We start from the raw sequence: 21,898 nt of genomic DNA on the forward strand, positions 1-21,898 counted from the left end.
GGTGAGCTGGTTATTATTTGTCCATTTTGTCACAAATAGCAAACATGAACCAGGGCCCAGAAATCGCGACTGGGCCCTCCAGCCTGGAAAAGCGTTTTTTAAGCAGAAACACAACTTTATCACTATCAAAGCTTTTTCCCCATTTCACAATTCTAGACAGAAGACAACATTTTCTTAATATGAATCCTATTTTTGTAGAATTACATCAGCAGGCCACTAGGCATTTCACAGTAAGCATCAGTCTATAACGAGCAGTTTGGCCATCTTTGTTAATGGCGAGGGCCCTGCGCTGTGGCATTTGAATTTGGCTCTTGTGAAGTGGTGTTTTAAGCACACACACGGAAACAGTGACCACAAAAACCTTCTGGGTACAGTGAGGCACCAAGGGAGTAAGTCAATAGTCAAATGTGGTTTTTAAATTTAAGCTTCTTCTTACTGGTGTATTTCAAGAGGAGGAAAGGAACCAGCCTACAGAGGATTCACACAAACACCTGTCTCTTTCTTCAGGTCTGCCCTACAGAGACAGCATTGTTCACATCACATACGAGCCATGAAAACCAGGGCTTTATTTGGCGACAGACTAAAACACATTAAAATTATATGTTGTAACTGAGCCATTTGGATTGATTTAATAGTAATACTAATGACTTTCTGCAAAGAGGTAGTAAAATTCAGCAATACCAAACACTTTATCTCCGATCCCCACGAGCTGCTCATGATTAACATCAGAACTGATCTCTTTCACACTGCTGGCTTGAGTGTGGCCGTCATGTGGTACCACGTCAAACTTTAATGCCAAATGTAGTTGATGCAATGGAAACCGTGGTAGAGTTGGACTTTCACAACTCCAAAGAAGGAAAATAAAAACAGAAGAGAAACAAAGGAAGAAAGACGCTACCGCCAATCACATCGGAATGTCAAAGAATGGTAAAGATACATTTCAAGCATTTTCATGTGATAAAAGGGACAAAATATTTTTTTCTAAATATGGCGAATATTAAGACATACAAGGGAGTGTAATCAAGATCATATCCTGGTTGTATTTAGCTAGACAATAACCAGAGGAGGGGCTGACTGGTCAAAATGTAACAGACCTGCTTGCCAGTTGCTCTTTGTTTTCTTCACGACAGAAATCTCTATGGCTAAAGAAAAACACTACAGAAATGTGAAAAAGGAAACCCAGTTGAAGGCAAAACTGACAACACAGTCTATTTCCCAAATAATTTCTTTCAATTATATCAAAGAGAGCCTGAGATTGTGGATAAAAAGAGCTGAGCTGTAACTTTATCTGCAGAGACTCGCTCGCTTGAAACCTCTCTTTTCAAAATCTAATTGAACTTTCACCAGGGGCACAGCGAACCTATAGTGCTGTCAGCATCTGTTTGCTTTTGCAAAATGAAAATGTTGTGGTTCAGAGACACCAATAAGGACACACCTGCTTGAGCAGGCAAGAGAGTTCACCGGTCTTTTTGGGGGGAATAATAGATGCTTAAGCAAATTTATTGTGGAATGGTGGCACAATAGTCACTTCAGTCTTCCCCGTCTTGAACAATAAATGCAAACTTGTAGGACTTAGTTTTAAGTCTTATCAAACGACTGAGTTTGTATGTGGTCAGCATGCGGACATGCTGATCCGGATGCAGTCTAAACACTGGCACCACGCTTCTAAGCAAGGATGACCTAATAAGCCACCTGTTGGTGCTCAATAAATAAGGTGTCCCTTACAAATAAAAATATTAACAAACTGCAGTTTTACATTTCATCAACTACTTAAACAGTTTTAAACAGCGGAAATTCATTGTTTAGAGAAGGCAGATCACCCCTCAAATGGTGTCATATTTTGTAAGAGCTAAGACAAGGCTATCGTGTATCACTGATATCTGGGATGCAGCATTTTCTGAAAGAAAACTTAATAACTCTTTAATTTTGAACATTGTCGATCGCAATCAGGTATCAAAATTAAAACCTTTACCTCACCTAAGAAAATGTTCTCGATGCTGACCCTGCTTGACAGAGGTGGCCTCTTTCATTTCTTTTCCAAGTAAAACAGGGTTCATCCCTAAATAACCTACTTTTATATCCGCATCTTATCAAAGCAATGTTTCTAGGGGTCTCTCTTCTAGACACAGTCCTTTCTTATCGTGCTTACTCCAAACCACTGAAACTCTCACCCTTCGGCAGCAGGCTGTGTGCAAACATCTGACATTCCTTCACCAGGCCCTTATTATTAAACCCAAGGGCACCTTACTGGGTAATCATACCTCAGGAAAGAGCAAATCTAACCTAAGAAGTGCCCGACCAGTCGAGTACGTCTCAGAAAAACAGCAATAAACACGAGAGAAGAGTGATCCAGAGTAATGCCGACACTGGCATTTATATATTTTTTATTCTCAAACAGCTCAAACCTGAGCTCAGAGTGCGAAAGCAGCCGAGCTTCAGTAACCTCTGATCCCAGGTAAGCACCCATTCCGTTTGCATTTGACGAAATGTCCTGATAAATGAGTCTGGGACAAATCTTTCTGCTAATCCCGCAACACATAAAATCACGCTAGTTTGGTTTCACTTCCTGCGAGCGTGGAAGTCGTGTTATGACTAACCAGCAAGGATACGAAGGCTGGAAGTGTCCACAGCCGTGCGAGGCCTTAAGCTATTTTATATAAACACTGGCTGCATTCCTGGTCTCAGAAGTAGCTTTTTCTCAAGTGTTATATGCACATTGAGAAACCCTTAAGCATAACTGTCACATTTAAAGTTTCTAATGCAATGTACTTAAATTCCCCAGCAGTCGAGAGCACTTTGTCCAGAAACAGCAGGACAGTTTACGAAGAGTGTTAATGAATTTAACAAAGCCACATTTCCTTCACTGAATGTACAGAAAAAGCACCCTTCCTCTCAAGTTTACTGAATGGTTTTCAAAACCACAGAGACACACATGGCCCTGGAGTTCAGACACATGCTGAAGTTCCCACATCGAGTCGTTAGTTTGTTGTCAGGTGTCCATGTGAGTCTCGAGTCCCAGCTGGCAGTTCAAAGTTTCCCTCTGTATTTTGTTTAACCTTTTTCATAAAAACAGTATGGTAACCCATGTTTTTGCTTGAATTCATCAATATTTACACATTTTATTTTGTTAACTTAATTAGAATGGAAGATCTATGAAGTGGCTTCATTACTCTGCTCTCCTCCCCACTGAGAGCTGGTGTGTGGGGAGAGTACTGGTGCACTATGGCTGCCGTCGCATCATCCAGGTGGGGCTGCACACTGGTGGTGGTGAAGGGGATCCCCATTACCTGTAAAACGCTTTGAGTGGAGTGTCCAGAAAAGTGCTATATAAGTGTAAGCAACTATTATCATTAGAATTAATTATCATCATCATTTACTGAATATCCAAGCACTAGGACCATGCTCGGATATACAGTAGCCGTTGGAATTCATTAGCTTCTCAGTAAATTATTCCCCACTATCAAAATCCTTTGCACACAAAACACCATCAGCACAACCCCACCGTCGCAGGAGGTGCACCAGTGAGTGGAACATTTCCGCTCGTCACTTTGGGTGTCTTAAATACAGGAAAAGGCCATGACACACACAGGTTAACCTCTCACCACTTTCTAGCACTACAGGAAATGGTCTAGGTATATTTAATACTCTGCACTCGGACCATGAGAACACAGTATTTGCAAGCTCTTACATGCAACAGACTCGGAAACGCACACAAAGGTTTGCGAACAAGCAGAGGACATTTGGCCCAGCTGGCTTTGTTAGCTGAGGTAGAGCTGATCATTTCTTGAAAAAAGCCAGGGGATCACCTTTAAACAGTATGGCTGGGGGATTTGTTCCATACTCCCACAACTCTTTTTGTAAAGACATGCCTCCCCGTTATCGTTTTAAATGTGTTTCGCCATCATTTCCATTGGTGGCCTCTGGTTCGCGTCACATGGCAGGGTGCTGATACTCATCCCCAAAAAAGTATTTCATCTTGAACAAGAGCTCTGCTCAGGGGGGGAGCAGAAATAGTACTAGAATCAGCTTAGGTCCGTTCCAGCAAACAAGAGGGGGGGGGATGCCAAAATTCTGCACTGAGCCCCTGACTTGAGAAACTGCATGGTCCCATGTGCACTAATCATCAGGAAATGCTGACAGGTAGGCAGGGACACAAGCAGGTTTTTGTCAAAAACAGCTGATAAGCTTGACATCCAGACAGAGGTATAAAGGGGCTGATTTTCCATGACCATTCCTCTAGGACACCGGAAAACACTATCCCTTCGGCCTCGGGTTTGCAATCCTGACGCAAAAGTTATGGAACTGAACTCGACTGAGAAACACTTTTTTCTCTTTTCAAAGCAAGGTTAAGAACAGCTTATCTTATCAGCAGAGTAGCTTTCAAGATACAGCCCTGCACTTCTGAAAAACTGCTTTCTGCATCAGAAATGACTCGTATCACATACTTGCTTAATACAGAGGCAAGCTAAAAACAAGAGGAACAGCTATGCAAGAATACCGCAATTCCTGAAGCATGTGGGACGCTTTACTAACACATTAGAAACTCTCAATATGTCAAATTCGTGATGCCTGGGTCTAAGAAATGATCCTGTTGAAGGTTGCAGGTAATTTGCAAAATACAAGCTCTTGATGTGAAAAACGCATGCTTTTCCTTTTTTAGCAGGTAACATACAGAGCAAAAACGGCACCACATTGCATTCAAAACTTGCATTTCAGCCTAAATAAGCAGCAACTCATGTGTAGCATAGAGCACAAAATAATGCCAGATTGCGCTGCCCAAGTTTCTAGCTCTGCTATTTTTAGCTCAAATGTCTGGAGCTAGTCATCCAACTATTTCTCCTTCCTTTTTTTTTTGGCCTTGACTGTATTTAACATGCATTTAGCAAATGCCATTAGCAGCCTGACTGAGTCTCACCTTGAAGGGTCCATCAGGGCTCAGGGGACTTTCCAAGTCCAGGTCTCCTGAGTAAAAGACATCTTCATCCTCCAGGACCTTATCCAGAAGACCTATCACCTCCTCTTCCTCCATGACCCCGTGCTGCAGAGGCACAGTGTGGGCTCTTCGGATCTTCGCTCTCACACTCCCACAGGCCTGTGCTGACACATTAGCCCTCCCTCCTTCAGCGCTGGAAGCCGGCCACGCACCCGATGAAAGGAACTATTATGAGTTTGCCTCTCTGATGTTCCGTGTCGCTCCGTGGAACTTAGCAAATGTTTAGACTCCTCCTGTTGGACCGGGCAGCTCAGGCGCACACACGCACACAAGAGAGAGCTTCGGCTTCTTCACCGGCCCTCTCACAACTCCTTTCTTCCTGATTCGTCATGGTCGCAGAGCGGCACCAAAACCCGTCAACTCTCATGCAAAAAGCCCTTCCACTTCCTCAAAGTGTTTATCCTCATTTGTGGAAGTTCTTCTCTGAGGTTGGCGGTGGCGTTTCTCCCCCCACCCCCCCCCTCTGGGTTACAGGAAGCAGAGGACAAATTAGAGCCCAGGAGGCAGCATACCCAACTGCTGTAGGTCTGCCTCTTTCAGTTAATCAAAAGACTCGCGCAGCAACTGAGTCTGGTATCTGACATGCATCTGTTTAGAAACTTTCCGCTCTCTAATCTTTGTGGGCGAGGCTCTTAGCCACGGTGGCTGCCGCGGAAAAGACTGAAGACTCTCAGCCTCTGTGTTACACTCAGCGGCGAACCGGTATCAGAAAAATTCCCTTGCTATCTTTTAGGAAGTGAATGTGCCGATTCATGGACAGACTATGTAATTGAAACAAACAACCTGTATATATACAGTAATAATAATAATAATAATAATAATAATAATTGCTTACACTTATTTAGCGCTTTTCTGGACACTCCACTCAAAGCGCTTTACAGGTAATGGGGTCTCCCCTCCACCACCACCAGTGTGTACCCCCACCTGGATGATGCGACGGCAGCCATAGTGCACCAGAACGCTCCCCACACATCAGCTATCAGTGTAATGTAGCCAATTCATAGAGGGGGATTATTAGGAGGCCATGATCGGTAAGGGCCAATGGGAAATTTGGCCAGGACGCCAGGGTTACACCCCTACTCTTTTCGAGAAACGCCCTGGGATTTTTAATGACCACAGAGAGTCAGGACCTCGGTTTTACGTCTCATCCGTAAGGACGGCACCTGTTTACAGTATAGTATCCCCGTCACTATACTGGGGCATTAGGACCCAAGCAGACCACAGGGTGAGCGCCCCCTGCTGGCCCCACTAACACCTCTTCCAGCAGCAACCTTAGTTTTTCCCAGGAGGTTATACCACGGGGAAAACAACAACAACAATATTTTGGCAGTGGAGGCTTGGTCGGGGGTGTCAGAACGCTCCACAGCTGAAGAACTGCTTCGTTTCCTCTTTTTTTGACTCTGAGGCTCCCCATTCCTGCCTCCTTGTTAATAAAGTCTACACACACAGACCGGACACTGGCGGTCCAGTCATCGTTTTGTTACATCACCCTGTGAGAGTGAATACTGACGACATCGTCACTGAAAGTTAAAAGTGAGGCTGGAGCACAGCAGTGATCTTTCCCCCCGCCCGTTAGGTCACAATCACAGGATAAAGATTATCTACATGTTTGGCCCCCCTCAACAACACACACCCATGCCAATTTCCAAGGCCTTTTGTAAATCTCTCTTGCGACCTTGTTAGCAACTCAGGAGGAAGGTACTGTGTATACAATTAAAGAATTCACTACAACAGAATAGCTCTGTTGTGCTACTATGCAGGATATTGTAAATTGCACATACATTATATAGGTACAGTAACAGTCAATTTAAAGTATTACTATTTATTTTCTTGGTAGATATTTTATTTCACAGGTATTAAATTTAAAAGTCCCTTGTCTGTACGTTCTTTATTACCCCTGCATATTATGCTGTATCATTATGGTGTTCTGTGGAGTGCTGTGATTTGGGAAAGTGTTCAGCCTAACAAGGCTGCTGAACATCTTTATTATTGTATTTCTGTTATTAGTAAGGATAAAAACCTTCCCTGATTTCACACCAGTGGATGGTCTCTCTACAATAACGCAAAGCCATACTGACAAAGGTTGGTATCATGTGCATTCTTTAACACACTGCACAAGCTGGAACTTTATTTTTGTCTCGATGTGGGAAACTCAAATTCTGTCGATCCCGGTTCTTATGCCAAAAACCGGCTCCTAAACGATCAATGCTTTTGCATGAATTTAGATATAGAGAATCATGTTTACTCAAATCACAGCAGGTTGTAAAACTCATATTTGGGGGGATTTGGATGCGGGACAGTATACAATGTACTAAAGACTACAGAATATATTTTCATTTGTATTTTTACTTGAACAAGCTAAAGGCTACTCAACAAATGAGTGGATTTAGCAACAATCTTTTAATCTACAAATAAAAAATATTTAAAAGTCACCGTGACTGAAAGGCCCACTAATGTGTAACACTCCACTGTTGTTTCCAGCTTGAGAAATGATTAACCTTTATTGAAGATAAAGAAAATTTTACTGCTAGAGCTTTTAGGTTCTCCACCCTTAGCACACTTCAAGATACTACATGTGTATACCACAGGACAGGAATAAAAACAATCTCTACGCTAGCCAAGCACGCATGTCCCTGCCTATCCATGAGCTCCACTCCTAGTGCATGTTGTTTAAGTTTGGAATCCTGACAGGAACGTACTTTAGTGCTAAAAAAAAAAGACATGGAATAGCAGTTCACTGTGTAAGTCTTTTCAAATTTGTAAGATGCATTCGTTTTTTTTGAGCGTGGATTTGTAGTCTCAGGAGGACCGCAAACAGAATTCAGCCCAGGAGGGCTGGCAAAGTAGGCATTGCACACGTCTGTCTGGACACTGACCAGAGTCATGGCAAACCAGGAGAAATCTCGTCAGTGGAGCCCAGTCCAAGCCTGGTGTGAGCACATTATGCAGCTCCACCATTACAAGAGGGTATTTTCAGATAATCCAAATCATACTTCGTAAGTAATTCAAGATAATCCGCTTTGAGTTAGTCGTGTGGAAGGGGGGTTTCATTTTGTTTTAGCTGTCCCTTTAAGAGAAAGTACTGCGAGCCATAGAAAGAAGGTGGTGTCCCAGCTGACTCTGCTGCGTCGTTGTTTGGTTTTGATCACTAGAGGGAGCCAGCACCATCCATACCGTACTAGAGAAACCAAACAAGGCTGGGGAAAGCTGAAAGCCTACTAAAACACATCTCAGAAGCAAAGTGGAAACGCAAAGTTTTGAGAATGTTCAAAGTTTTCAGGACGGAACGTCTAAAACGTCATATTGCACCAAGACATCAGAACAACTAGGAATGAAGAGGGACGTCTGGTTCACTTGGGTTTGGGTTCGAGCTGCATAACCCGAACTGGCCATACCAGAAACCAGCCCCCTCTCCTCAGGCAGGAGCCAGGGTGCTATGTCGTGGAGGTAGGATTACGCCAGAACGTCCAGGGAGAAACCCAGACGGCACAGGAAGAGCATGCAGATGGCACGCAGAGACACCCAGAGCTGGAATCTGCAGCGGTGTCCCGGGCCACTCTGCCAGCCTGAGAACAGCCTGATAAGGGCATTTTGACCCGTCACATTTTTACATATTTCTTAAGGCATCAAAAAAAGGTTTCCGATCCTAACCAAATGAACTGTTTAGTACATGCACCAAACAAAAGGAAGTAAGAATAAAGCTAATTTCTGTGGTGACGACTGGTCCGGCCAATCTTTGAGCGCCCTGCAAGTATACTGCCCACCACCAGAAAGGGATCAGCTGGACAGCTGCCCCCCCGTCACTCTCGTCTCACAGAGACAGTTGTGCCCCAAGTGTCTGAAGGGGAGGACGATGCTGACGGCTTTTTAATTACCGACTGTCATGACATTCTCAGCGCTGTCTAGACAGGAATGTGAAATTTGAGGGGGCAGTGACATTAAACCTAAAAAATGTCACAGCGAGAAAGTTCAGACCTATGACTTCAAAACTTTAGACACAATTGCTCCATTTTTCCAACAAGTCCAAGTTCCTCACGAATGAAACCACCTCGCGGTCATGCTTTCACACAGGGTATGAAACAGCAACTGCAACAGTCATCTGACCGCCTTTCTCTGTGTTGTCTCAGTGCATCAGGGAACCAGATTAAAACGTCATGCCATTAACAACAGACAGACGGACAGCTGCCAATGAAACACTGCCTGCCTGTCATGGCCAGTGATGCTTGAGGCTATTTATGACAGGAGGACATTAATGGGTACTGTACTGTGATCAGGGTGGAAAAGGGTGCTCGTTCAGGTCGCGTAAGAGTGCCATTTTACAAGCTGTTTTAAAATGTTTAGGATTTTTACACAGCATCAGCTACTTAGCTCTTATTTGTAGTCCTTCAAGATATCTACAATACAAGCACAAAGTGCCATAGACCTGCGGGTACACATTTCTGAACAGATGGTATCTTTTACATCTTGAGATGCACTTGAATTGCTTACAGTAAGCTGTAGTTGTTCTTTAGTTCTGCGTGTGTTTTTACATCTTTCCAAACAAAGGAGAAAAAAAGCTGAACGCTGAGGGATTGCACTCGGGTTTAAAGGAGTGAGGCAAAACATTAAAGATCTCTAACTCACAGCCATCTGTTCCATTTTATACTGTAAAAGCCTTCATTTAGCCTTGTACTGTGCGGAAGAGTTCAGTGGGAGGCAGAGGAAGTGTTTGAGCTGTAAAAACCCAGATGAACATCAATGTAAATAAAAACAGGTGCTGTGTACTGACTCTGTGTCTACATACTGTGCTGATTATAGCGCATCGGTATTATTCTTTACGGCTCTTCGGGTTTGACGACAGCTTCCCACGTTCATCCCATTCTCGGCGCTCGTTACCAGTGGGCTGGATCTCAGCTGCCAGCGCAGAATTAAACTGTCGCTGCTCCTGGTGCCCCTGCCTGCCTCCTGCAGCACAGGCTTGCACAGGGAGCTTCTTTTCTGCACACAGCCATTTGCGAGCACCCCAAGGCGCTGCAGAAGGATGGTAACGCAAAGTTCTGGCCAGAACACGCAGAGAGTTTATATCCTCCAGAGCCCGTTTTAAAAACGGGGAGCTGTCTGCTGTGGACGTCTTGCTACACTGTCCTGCAACATGTTCTCCCCTGAATCATAAAGCCCAACATATCCCGAGACATGAGGATTTCTGCAGATATATTTAGAGGCAGAGCTAGGCTGGAGAAAACAGACAAGACCGGTTACAGCCTTTCGATATCCATGCGCAGGAACTGAAACGCCCACCCCAGGCCAGCACTACGGACTGGGCCAGCGGCGGGGGCTGCTGGGACAGAGCCAAGGGCAGGGGGGACTCACCCCGGGAATGAGGAGGGCCTGCGGCGTCGGGGACACGGCCTCGCCGTCCTGGCCGCGGGCGCTCAGCTGGGGCGACATGGTGGGCGACTCGTCGATGTACGGCATGGTCTCCGAGCCATCCTGGGACTTGTGCTCATCCGTGCCGTCCCCATCGTAGCCGTCCGTGTTGTAGTTGAAGTCTGCGGAGAGGAGCAGGAAAGAGGCCTGAGTGTCCCTGACCAGGCACTGCAGGGGGGAGAAACACGGGCTGCGCTCTCCTGCCATGGGCTCTGGAGCAGGACTAACACACTGCCTGCGGGGCGGATTCGCATCTTGGGAGGAGGTTGCGAAACACAGAGGGACTCCTGACTAGTGTGAGACACGATCAGCTGGGGGGCTGACTTCATTAGGTCACATTCATTGCATCAACGTATTTGGCATTTGGAGAGTGTGGACTTACAGGGAGTCAGGGCTCCCAGGGGGCTAGCTAAGCAGATCTCTAGAGCAGAGGAACCTTTCGGCTTGGAACAGCTCCCGAATGGTCCCGCAGCGCGTTGAGGGCTCCCTGAGAGGGCAGAGCACCTGTGGCAGCTGTGATGTAGGGAATGAGGATGGTGGAGCATCACTGGAACACAGCTGGCAGGAGAGAGCCGGGCCTACTGGAGTGCCACCTGCACGCAGTGCAGTGGGTAACGGGAAGGCCCAGCTGTCACCCCGAACAAACCAGTCTATGTGCTTTCGCTGATCATAAACACTGCACTGTGTGTCATACAAGGATGGGTTTCAGCAGGGCTGTGCAAGCCTAGTCAAATCCACAGAAAACAAAGACCTTAAACTTACCATATGTGATTTTAACAATACTGTTAAAACAAAAGCTATGGGTCTTTTTTTCATTACAATCTGTTAAAAATGCAAATGACCCCAGGTGCCACACGGAGGCAGAACCCTCTCTTATACTGTAATTGATTTAATCTCTGCGCTGCTTGTTCCTGGAGGAGATTCAATGACACGGTGGATGTACAGTATAGGTTTTCAAAGATGCAAATTAAAAGAAGAATTACAGGTACTTACACACTTCTAGCAAACATGTGGGAACTACTACTGTACACGTAAGGGCAGTTTTCAGAAATCACGAGAGTTACAGTTTGGCAACACCCTCTAAAACTGCGGTTCAGGCTACCTGCAATGTATTGTATATTGTATCCTGTTTATAACAGGAGCAGAAAAAAAAAGTCTTCCTGAGAACTCCAGCACTTTCTTTGCAGATCTGTTCAGTAAGTAAATGTATTGCGAAGACAGAGGGGAAACAACATGTTACTGCAAAGCAACGTGCACTTTGAACCACAGATGTCAAGGTCTCTCTTGTCAAAGCAACATAAAGCACTGCCGTCTTCCAGCTTTCAAGTATTCGCCCTACAAAACAAGCCTTGAATCTGTTGATCTAGAATGACCTTCAAATATACCGTCTCTCTCTTTGAACAGAATTCGGGAAAAATACCAGTAATTTAATATCCATGATAAAAATCAAGAGAAGAGGTACAGTACAGCTACAGTGCACTGAATGTTATTGCCTGCCACTCTGCTGTCACAGGGAAGATCAGGGAGCTTATTAAGGGATACTACAGAGGGAGAATTTTACTGTTCTTCACCACAGGCTGCCGTCACTTAGCAGATAAAGTGTCGTTACCTATGCTGCTGTGCACAGAGTATGCAGGTCAGGCAGGTAGCAAAGCTGTCAGTCTTCCCAGATGACAACCAGTAATGAAAACGGATATATTGTATGCTCAGTGCACGGATTTTCACTCCTGCTGCGACTTGTCTTTTATATGAGACTCGCCGTGATCTCTGTCGGTGCTGGAGAAAGAAGGTTCTGCCCTGCACTCTGCCTTTTTTACACCCTCCGACAAACCAGTGCTTCAACATTTTATCCATCACATTTAAGCTCTGCCCATTATTTCTGGACTTAACTGGGCTACGCCTTTAGAAAACTAATTACCTTCAGTTTCAGAGAAGCAGAAGAGAAGCATAGGCATCATTAGAACTACATGTTTTTCTAATTAAAGTATTAACTTTATAGTATTAATATTAATAGTTGTATTAATATATGCGCCAATGGACAGTATCAGGCAGCAGATGCAAAGTTCTAAAAGCTATCTACAGCTCTAAGCTTTTATTTTGAGATCAAGTGTATGACTTTGATGAAGAAAAACTACAAAGCAACACAGGAACATTTCTGATATACAGCCTGGATGAAGGGATGAAGGGATTAGAGTAAAAAGCCAGGAAAGTTAACGTGTTGTGAAACAGTTAAACAACAGAAAACTAAAGCCACCCAGGGCCTCAAGATGAACAAGCAGACCAGATTCTCTGCTGCGGGTCTGTCTCTCTCTCGAACTGGAAGGCCCAGGTACTCTTAAGGGTGACGAGGCTGTATTCGGAGTTTCACACTGCCTAGATAACACATCTCACTCTGAAATAATCACATGAGCTAAACTGAATCAGAAAATAACAAAGGCAACAATGAAAGGGTTTCGGTAGTTAAAATAAAACCAAAACAGTGAGTATGCATGTACTCACTAAAAATTAAAAAAGTATTTTCCTTGTTTTGAAAAATCTATTTTGTGTAGATGTTGTTGTTTTTTAACGCTACACTTATGGAACAAGCGGAGGTTAACTCTTCTTATAAAGTAAAATGTTTTTCAAGTGTGTTTTTCTTTAGTCTTTATTTCTCGGTTTGGAATGAACCACGTCTTTGCAGTGTTGCTGCTGCTGCAGCTCCTTCAGTTCAATCAATCCAGCGCCACTCATTCTCTGCTGGGACACTCAGGCAGAGAACCTACTGATTTCAATACTTTTATGTGCAACGCCGGTGAGGCACACAGGCAGTTTGAAGGCTTTGCTGCAGCTGGTTTCATTGATCCATTTCCCACCTTTAATGCCGCAAAGGCACGCTCTCCATTTATACCTCCATTTGTATAGGAGTTCTAAAAAATGGAAACTTTTAAATAACAATGGTAATGGACTTTGAAAAAACACCCTGCATGGCTACGATGAAATAATAAAACTACCCTAGAGGTTAGGGAATACCGAGTGTGGTCATGAGAAATAAACAATTCAACAATATTCACTGAGACTACGTCAAGGACACGACACACAAAATGCTACTCTTATACACTAAAAAACTAATAAACCCTACTGCCACTTGGGAAATGACTAAAACCACCTGGGAAATGTACAACTATTCTCATAACACAGCCAGTCCTCCAAAGGGAAGCTTGCTGAAAGAAGACAAGGATTGGTCCCCACACAAGACAGAGTTTAAATACAAGCAAGAGTGATGGAGAATGTACCTTTTCTACAAACAGACAGAATGCTGCTGCTCCACCCCTTATCTGAGCAGATCACCCTGCGATAGCAAGAACAGCCACAGATACTACCCCCCTCTGTCTCGTACTGCCAATCGCACTGGTGCTGGCAGGTTGCAACTATACAGTCTTGAGAACATATGCAGCTCGAAACAATACCATTAATCGCAGGGCTGCATGCATAGCTAACAAATGCTTAATGTAACCTCGCAGACCTGCACGCTCAAGAACAACTCGCCGTGCATCAGAGACGTAATACACCGCACCCACAAACCAGAGGCATGCGAGCACACTGCCGGCCTATGTCTGGCCTCCCACGTCACCAACAAACATAAAACCAGCCAGAAGAATAAACGTGAATTTGAACGGATGGTGGCGGCGATCTTTGAAAGGCACACCAGACTGCATTCTAAATACATAAAGTGACCCGAAAAAAATAAAGTCTCAGCTTAATGGGACAGCTCTGTCGCTCCACACACCTATGCAATAACTCCATCCTCTTTCAATACAGTTAGGCACACATTAGAATCAAGTAGGCCGGTTGAGGCATGTTCTTGGCTGTTCACCCCTTGACTGTTTTTTAGCCAGGCCCCTGCAGACTGAGCAACGTGTCCATGGGCTCCAGTCCCATGAACATCCACTGCCTGCTCCACCACCACCACCACGTCTACACAGGGAGCGAGAGGACCCCTGAGTTTCGCCCCCATTCACAACCTTCCTGTCCCGAGGCCACAGGCTGGCTGCCTTTCGCATTCTCGGAGGCAGCAGTGGCGTTTTCGGAAATCCGCCTATCGAATTCACAGCACTTCTTTACAAGAAATGAGGTCGCTGAAAATGAAGCACTCCCCAGTACAGTGATCCTGAGACGAACCGGTTTGTACAACACAAAATACACAAATACACACAACAGGACTGCTGGTAACTTCCTTCCTTTTGTGAACCGCACAATAAAGGGCACAACTTTAAAACTGCTATCCCGACACATGCGGTAATATTAAATAACGTATAACTGCTGCCTAAACGTAAACATTGTAACACACAAATAATACAAAAACTGAACTGAGGAATTGCTTATATTAATTCTGAACAAAAGAACCTCAAAATATAATGAGAATGAGTCCAGGAAAGCCTCCTGAAATAAGAAACGAAGAGAGACAATGTGAAACCACAGAACAATACACTTAAGGGAAGAGATTATAACAGGCCATCAACAGATTTCGAATGTACCTACAGTATGTAACCAGACAGACAAATTCACACTCTCTCAAGCAAAGTAAATTCAAGTCATTGTGGTTTCTTTCACTATGTGCCTGAAGCACACTGAAAGTGACCATTAATAGCACCCACATGTAGGAGAAGCCCATGCACACCAAGCTCAACACCTTTCTCCCACGGTCATCCTAATCAAAAGACCTCACTGCAGCTTCAGAGAGCGAACTCTGCACCTACACCTACACCAAATTCACTACACCTACACCATGCCTAAACTGGCACCTGCAAGCCTGAAGATGAATCAACCCAATATGAGAAGTCTGAATAAGGAGCTGCATCTGAGTGCAAGGAATTCAGGAAAGGTCAAGTACGCACACTGAAAAATAGGAAAAAAACAACAACATTTTGTATGGAGAACATACAAATCAAACATGCAAATCCCAAATCAGAAACATGCCGCTCTAGTCTGAATTCATATTAGTACTACGTATATTCCATTTGCTTTCTTACTTGTCTGTGAAGAATAACACAGACCTTTCTTTCTAGTGTGCGGCAAGCAAAAGTGTCACAGTGAAATCTTCACAAATAACATACCAGAACTATATATAATGTATATAGCACATCAATACAAAATCTGTGCAAAACATGGTTTTTAGATCTAAAGGTTACTGGTTCAAATTCAGTCACTGAGACTGAGACACTGAGAACCTGTGTAACTTCCCTAAAACCAGCTCCAGAAAGTGTCCTACTGAACACATGAGTCTCCAGGTCACAGTACTTAAGTAATTCAATTTGTTCTCAATTACCAGGAAACTTGGAAGAAAATGAAACGGAACTTGTTCCTGTAACATATAACATCTACTAAGTATCCATATGCAACGTTTTATGCAAAACATTACAGCTCAGCAATAACAGCAGCAGCCTCGGGCACAGTGTCTATGGAGAAAAGGATTTCAGAAACTGAAGCCTACAAAGTTGGTCTAAAAGTCAACTTACTGATGGGCTGAAGTAACTTACATTTAAGTACAAGCCTTATATGCCAAAAATAATAAGACAGATATCACTATAACTGCCGTCCAACCACAAAGGGATGATGTACCACTTCAGCAGTAGTCTCGTCTAATTCTATATGTCCTGCCATGCACAACACAGTACCTTAAACTCAGCATTAAGGAAGAGCACCCTAAATAAAAGCATTTGGCCAGGCAAGCTAATACATTCTCCTGAAAACTGCAAAATACTGTACAGGCACAGTATAGAAAGGAAAATGTACTATTCATCATCATTACCAAACTGAAGTAATGTGTAGAAAATAAACGTGCCAAGCTAAATGAGCAAAGTCAAACCCGGTGCTTCTAACGAGAGGTGCCTGGGAAAAAAAACAGCGACAGAAACAAACCAGAAAAATATAAGGAGTACCACCTAATTTTCCTAATGCTTAGTCAGTCAAAAGAAAGTTTTAAAAAAGTCCTTGCACCCTGGATTCTTGGATTTTTTTTCCGTGCAAGTATTTCACAAAAACTAAACCATGCGTATCCACTTCATCAGAAGGAAACTTTAAATACAAAGGCCAGCATTTGCTCTAACAATGAAATAAAATCATGTTTCATCTAATTTTCACATTTCTGCTTCTGCACCATACATAAAATTAGGCTCTGAAAATCTGGAGTATTTCATAAGCATCAAGAGCAAATACAAATTCAAGTCTAAGCCAGCACACACAGTCGTGGTGATTCCCAAATCCGCCATTTCTCCGGGTGAACCCCGGACTGGAATGTTGTAGTTCAGGTTATCCCAGTCCAGGGGACCCGTATACCTGAGGAAAGTGCTTCCCAACTGCTGTGTACGTTACAGTAGGTCCAAATTTGTACATTGCTGCCACACGAAGCTAATTATTTGTACAATGTGTTAATTGTTTTGATCCTAGAGAGTATTAAAACACTGGCTGTGGAGAAATCAAAATCATCAAAATGGTGGCAGTAACCAAGAGTGACTGGAAGAAAAGAAAGACTTAGAAAGAGGCCAGAAACAACCTTAAAAAAAAAACAACAGGGAAAAAAAAATACTTTTCAGTCTTACCATTAGATGACAACAAAGAACGGATGATGCAGGCAGCTTCAAAAAAGAAAGCCATGTGCTCAAGAACTAGTAAATTAAGGAGCAAGCTAAAGTTTAAATCATTTTCCCTGTGCTGTACAGTAAAAACATCCCCAACAAGCGCGCAGGCAGAGCCTCTAACCTCACTACAGGAATGGTCGAATCACGAACCAGGAAAAGATCGTTTTAGTCAAATTCAGTGACACCCAGGGGCAATGTTTACCAATAGAAAGTAATTTTCCTTGTGCGGAGACACCACCTGGGTTAGTTCAGCTGGCCTGCTGTTGCAATGAATGACAGCTGAAATTCAAGCTTCTAGCGGCCCAGTTTTGTTGAAACTCCCCATTGATAGGCTTGGGCACACAAATCTAAACTGATCTCTCATTCAAAAAAATCTGATCTCACAAACTGTATGTTGTGATCAACCTGGTTAGAAAAAACACCTCCGAAGCAGGTACAAGTTGAAATTATACAAATATTTTCTAAAATAAACTCTATTGTAAAGACTGTCTGGCTTCTAGAATAATTAACGTTGCAGTAATACATTTTGGTGCATTGCACCTTAATCAATATTAGGCCCTAATTTATCTAGTGTAATAGTTTGTTAAACTGTTCTTCACTCTTATAGATCGCTCTCATAAGCTGACCTCATAGTGTTTAATATGCATTTAATAATGGTATGCATTGATTAAATTCAAGATTCTGGACAAAAATACTTGCACTGCAATTCTGCTACTGAACACTCACAGTACCAATAAAAACCAAGGCAAGCTTTAAGGCACACTGGATTCCTGCTGTGAATTACGCAGGTTGGGGTGTGCTTACCTTGTCAATGCAAACTCTGCACATCTAAAGAACTACCAGCCAGCTCTCCTGTGCTTTCGTACCTCACCTCCCTCTAAAGCAATGCTTAGCTTACCTGACACTCGGATTACTTTACTGTAACAGTACATTTCTTTAGGTAAAGGGAATGTATGCATTATTACCCATTGCTTTTTAAACACGATAAAGAGGCAAAACCTCCACAGGGGGGAGCTGGCGATGCCTCTCCCGGTAACCCTGATGAGCTCCCCCACACCCTGCGGGACTCACTCTTGAGCGACAACCCCAGGATGCCCCTGGCTTGACCGTCTGCAGCGCTCACCCCACAGTACAGTGCTGCCCGGGGAACCCTGAGGACTGTAGACAGTCCGACTGCCGGATTCAAAACACGTTCCAAGCAAAAACACCTTTTCTGCCAATCCAACAATTACGTTTTTGGACTGTGGGAGGAAATCAAAGCACCGGGACGAAACCTACACGAACATGAGGAGAACATGCAAACTACACACAGACAGAACCCCCAGGTCTGGAATCAACCCTGGGACCCCAGCACTGCGAGTCAGCAATGCTAACCACTGCGCCAGATGACAAGACCCTTTTGGGAAATATCCCAAAAAGATTCGGCCCGTTCATACAGCTCGGTCCCCTTGGTCCACATGCCCCCACGTGCTGGACGTGAGCAGGACATTGACAGGTCTCTCCTGTGCCGACCAGCTCGGTTGCAGAAGCTCAAATGACGCTGTAAAGAAGACAAGAAGCTGTTGCCCTCTCACGTTTACAGAGGAAGCAGTCGCACAAAGCAAATGTGATTCCACGTCAAATCCATGTTTCACATAATCATTCAATTCCAGCTGAATTCATCCCCACATAAATTAGCAATTAAGTACTCAGCTTGAAAAAATGAATACATTAATCACCCAAACCCTTGCTGGTAAGATCTATTCTTACTCCTTTCATTGCATACTGTGTAAACAGATACACATGTTGAAAATGTTTATGCTTTAACATACCATATTAAATCAGTCTTTTTGTGTTCTATTAAGACAATTCATCTGGTGTTACATTAACTGAATGGCAAAGTAGCCTAGAAGACCTTGTGCTTCCTTAGGTCCTCTGACAGACTCTAATCTGAAGCCTGGTCCTTTTTTAACAGTTTAATCTTTCACTTGTCAGTCTGGAGCAGGAAGTCACTCCTGTATGCATCAGAGATTCACCGAGATTCACTCAGTCCCGAGACAGCGCCTGTTTGAAAACTGCTTTTCCTCTGTGGTTCTGTTCTCAAACATCAAATGAAAATGGATCCTGGGAATGCAGATGAGGAGAAAATTGTATAAAACAGAACATAGATCAGGAGGTTCTGCTTTTTCGAATGTTACTGTAAATAACCTGTTCCCTCTGGGACCAGTGTGGAGAGAATTACAGAGTGATCAATCAGTGGTTACAGACACCAATTCAGATTGTAATCATTACTTCTTCACAGACAGGCTAGGGAATCTCTGTGAAAGAGTTATGGATCCTTTATACAGGGCAATGAGCATGTTCCTTTATAAGCTATTAAAATCGTTAAGTACAATTGCATTCTGATGGCAATCAAATTAAACAACTTTACAAAGATAAATATCGCATTGCTGTATATCCATCCATTCCTGGCACCCCCTCATCTATTCTCTGATCACTGCTTTCCAATTCAGGATCTTGGCAAGCAATACTGAACTGCACTCCAGTACAAATACACATGTATTACCTCCGGCACATCAGAATCAGGATCATCACAAGCAGTAAACAGAAGAACACTGTTAGTCCTTTCTGAAGTTATTGAAAAAAAATTATAAATCACAAATTAAAAATCGGTAATAAAAGTGTTTGCCAAACGTCAAGTACCCCGTAAACACACTGAATAGTGAGTTCATGTTATCTGACTATACATTTTCTTCCAATCTAGGCTTACGAATCTTTTTTTAGAGTGACACTTGCCTCGTCAAATCGTCCCCGGAACAACCTCATGAATTTCAATTTGGCTTCAAGGCTGTTCGACTTTCCCTGCCCCTGGGAGAAGTTTACGGCACCATTAGATCTAGAAACATTTTGTTAATGTAATTTGGGTTAATTAATCAGCTCTTATGAAAGCAGAACAGGGAATCAGCAGAAGCCCTCACACCCCCCCCGAGTCCCGAAAGCAAACTTTCCAAAGCCAAGAAGATGGGGCATCGGAGCCCATTCTGTGAACGCACGCGTACAAAATACTTAAAGAAATGAACGTGCTTCTGCTGGGAAGTCTTCTGACAGAGATCAGTGGCCACTGAGAGCTGGACTGTGGAGGACTGCTGTTCACAGCCTGCCTATTACTGCTCTTATTTTCAATTGCAGGACACCTAAGATTAACATTTTAAGTGAGTAATATATTAATCATACATTAACATATACATAGTTAAATGGGTAATACAAGTGTCTGATGCTTTTATAGAATAATCTTGGTTGCTTCAATGATTTCATTGTCTGGGTTATAATTGTCTGATTATCACAGTCAGAGGTTATGTATCATTTTCTGTCATGTAAATCACGTCTGACTATGGTCTACTTTTATTTTTTTAAATTCAGATCGTAACACTAAAATGCCACCAGAGTGAAAGTCAAAATCCTTAGTCATAGTTGTAGGATTTCTGTGTGAACCTGGCCTGTGGGAAAGACTTTAGGCTGAATTTATAAAGATCATTCCTTTTAGCATTAATATCCAGCTGGCTAACTAGGGAGTACAGTACCTGCCTTGAGCCTTGAGCCTTGAGATCTGAGCGCATTAATTCTATGTGGGCCAGACCGGGTGAAATGGATTTAATTTGAAATGCTGTGCTGATTTTACGATCATGATCTCTCCTCCCTTTGAAGGAAAGGATTTTGTAGTGGTAAAGAAGACCATGAGCAAACGAGTTAAGAGTTCAAAAGGAGAGTAACTGGTACAGAAGAGGTGTGAGTAGGGAGCTGCATCAGCATGCAGGCTGCAAAAGAGCTAGTACAAGCTAATTTCACGCAGGCATGGCAAAGAATGAAGAACACTTCTTCTGTCGACACCTGAAGCAGGCCCAAGAGCCGAAACAGTGAGTTCTATTTCCGCGTGGAATTAAACGACTTGTTTCACAGTAGCACATGTGTGACTGGAAGGCGAACAGCAGAGAAAATCTTAAAACTTCCAAAGCACTTGACCTTCCAGGTCTGGTATGTGCACAGCTTTTCATACTTTAATACAGTACCAACAAAATAATGTTTCTCTTTAACCAAAGAGCTGACAAAACTATGGCAAACTTTTAATAATAAATACTTGCGTTTATATAGGGCCCACTCCATCTACACCTGAAGTTCGGCCTCTACCAGCATACAGGTAGAAAAATGAGAAACTGCTTCACCAGCTGTATAAAGGGGGAATTTGAGAAAGGCCAGAGTGGAATTTAGACAGGATGCTACACTTTACAAGTGTCCCTCTCTTGTTGTTTCTTTAAAAGTTGTAGACGCTGCCAAGCATACGTCAAGCTCAGAGTCACTGTTTTTTTAGTTCCTTTTTAAAACCTACAGTTTTCTTCCTCCAGAAAGCACCTTATAGCATACAGAGGGTGATGAAAGTTACGCAAAGAAGCTTAAAATCCCTCAATTAGCCAGGGCTGCAAATGCGGGCCGTTATTTCTCCACTTAACATTATTCTTGAAACCAGCTCGGCATTAAAGACAGAAAGGGCACGCTGGAAAACAAAGCTAAATCACCAGGAGAAGTCAATGCTGTCTGTATATTAATGTATCAGTCTCCTGTAATAGCATTGCAAGGAAATGGTCTAGAAAGTTTCTGAATTCACTTACCAAGGGCAAGACAGCTTTTAATGGCCTGGTGCACTTTCCCAGATTGATGCATTATGCACACAGTGAGGAGGGGAAATGTGACGCACAAAACAGTGTTTTATTTACAACCTCTTCTATCGAGGACCTCCTCAAAGTGCTGCACTAGATCATGGTTTTCATTCGCGCACTACAGATAAATATAAAGTTCTATTTCATATTTAAGGAGAGACTGTGGAATACTATACACTGCACATTGAAAT

General features: G+C 43.3%; 1 protein-coding gene across 2 annotated transcripts in view; it reads right to left on the minus strand.

Annotated features, from left to right (window-relative positions):
- abr (ABR activator of RhoGEF and GTPase) overlaps positions 1-21,898 on the minus strand; it is a 157,952-nt gene that overhangs the window by 91,065 nt on the left and 44,989 nt on the right. For both annotated transcript variants that reach the window (XM_006640845.3, XM_015367428.2), the window contains exon 2: positions 10,343-10,521. In XM_006640845.3, the coding sequence (XP_006640908.3) occupies positions 10,343-10,521 (179 nt within the window). The remainder of the gene's footprint in view (positions 1-10,342; positions 10,522-21,898) is intronic.

This window comes from Lepisosteus oculatus, chromosome 26, assembly GCF_040954835.1.
Source record: "Lepisosteus oculatus isolate fLepOcu1 chromosome 26, fLepOcu1.hap2, whole genome shotgun sequence".
NCBI lineage: Eukaryota > Metazoa > Chordata > Actinopteri > Semionotiformes > Lepisosteidae > Lepisosteus > Lepisosteus oculatus.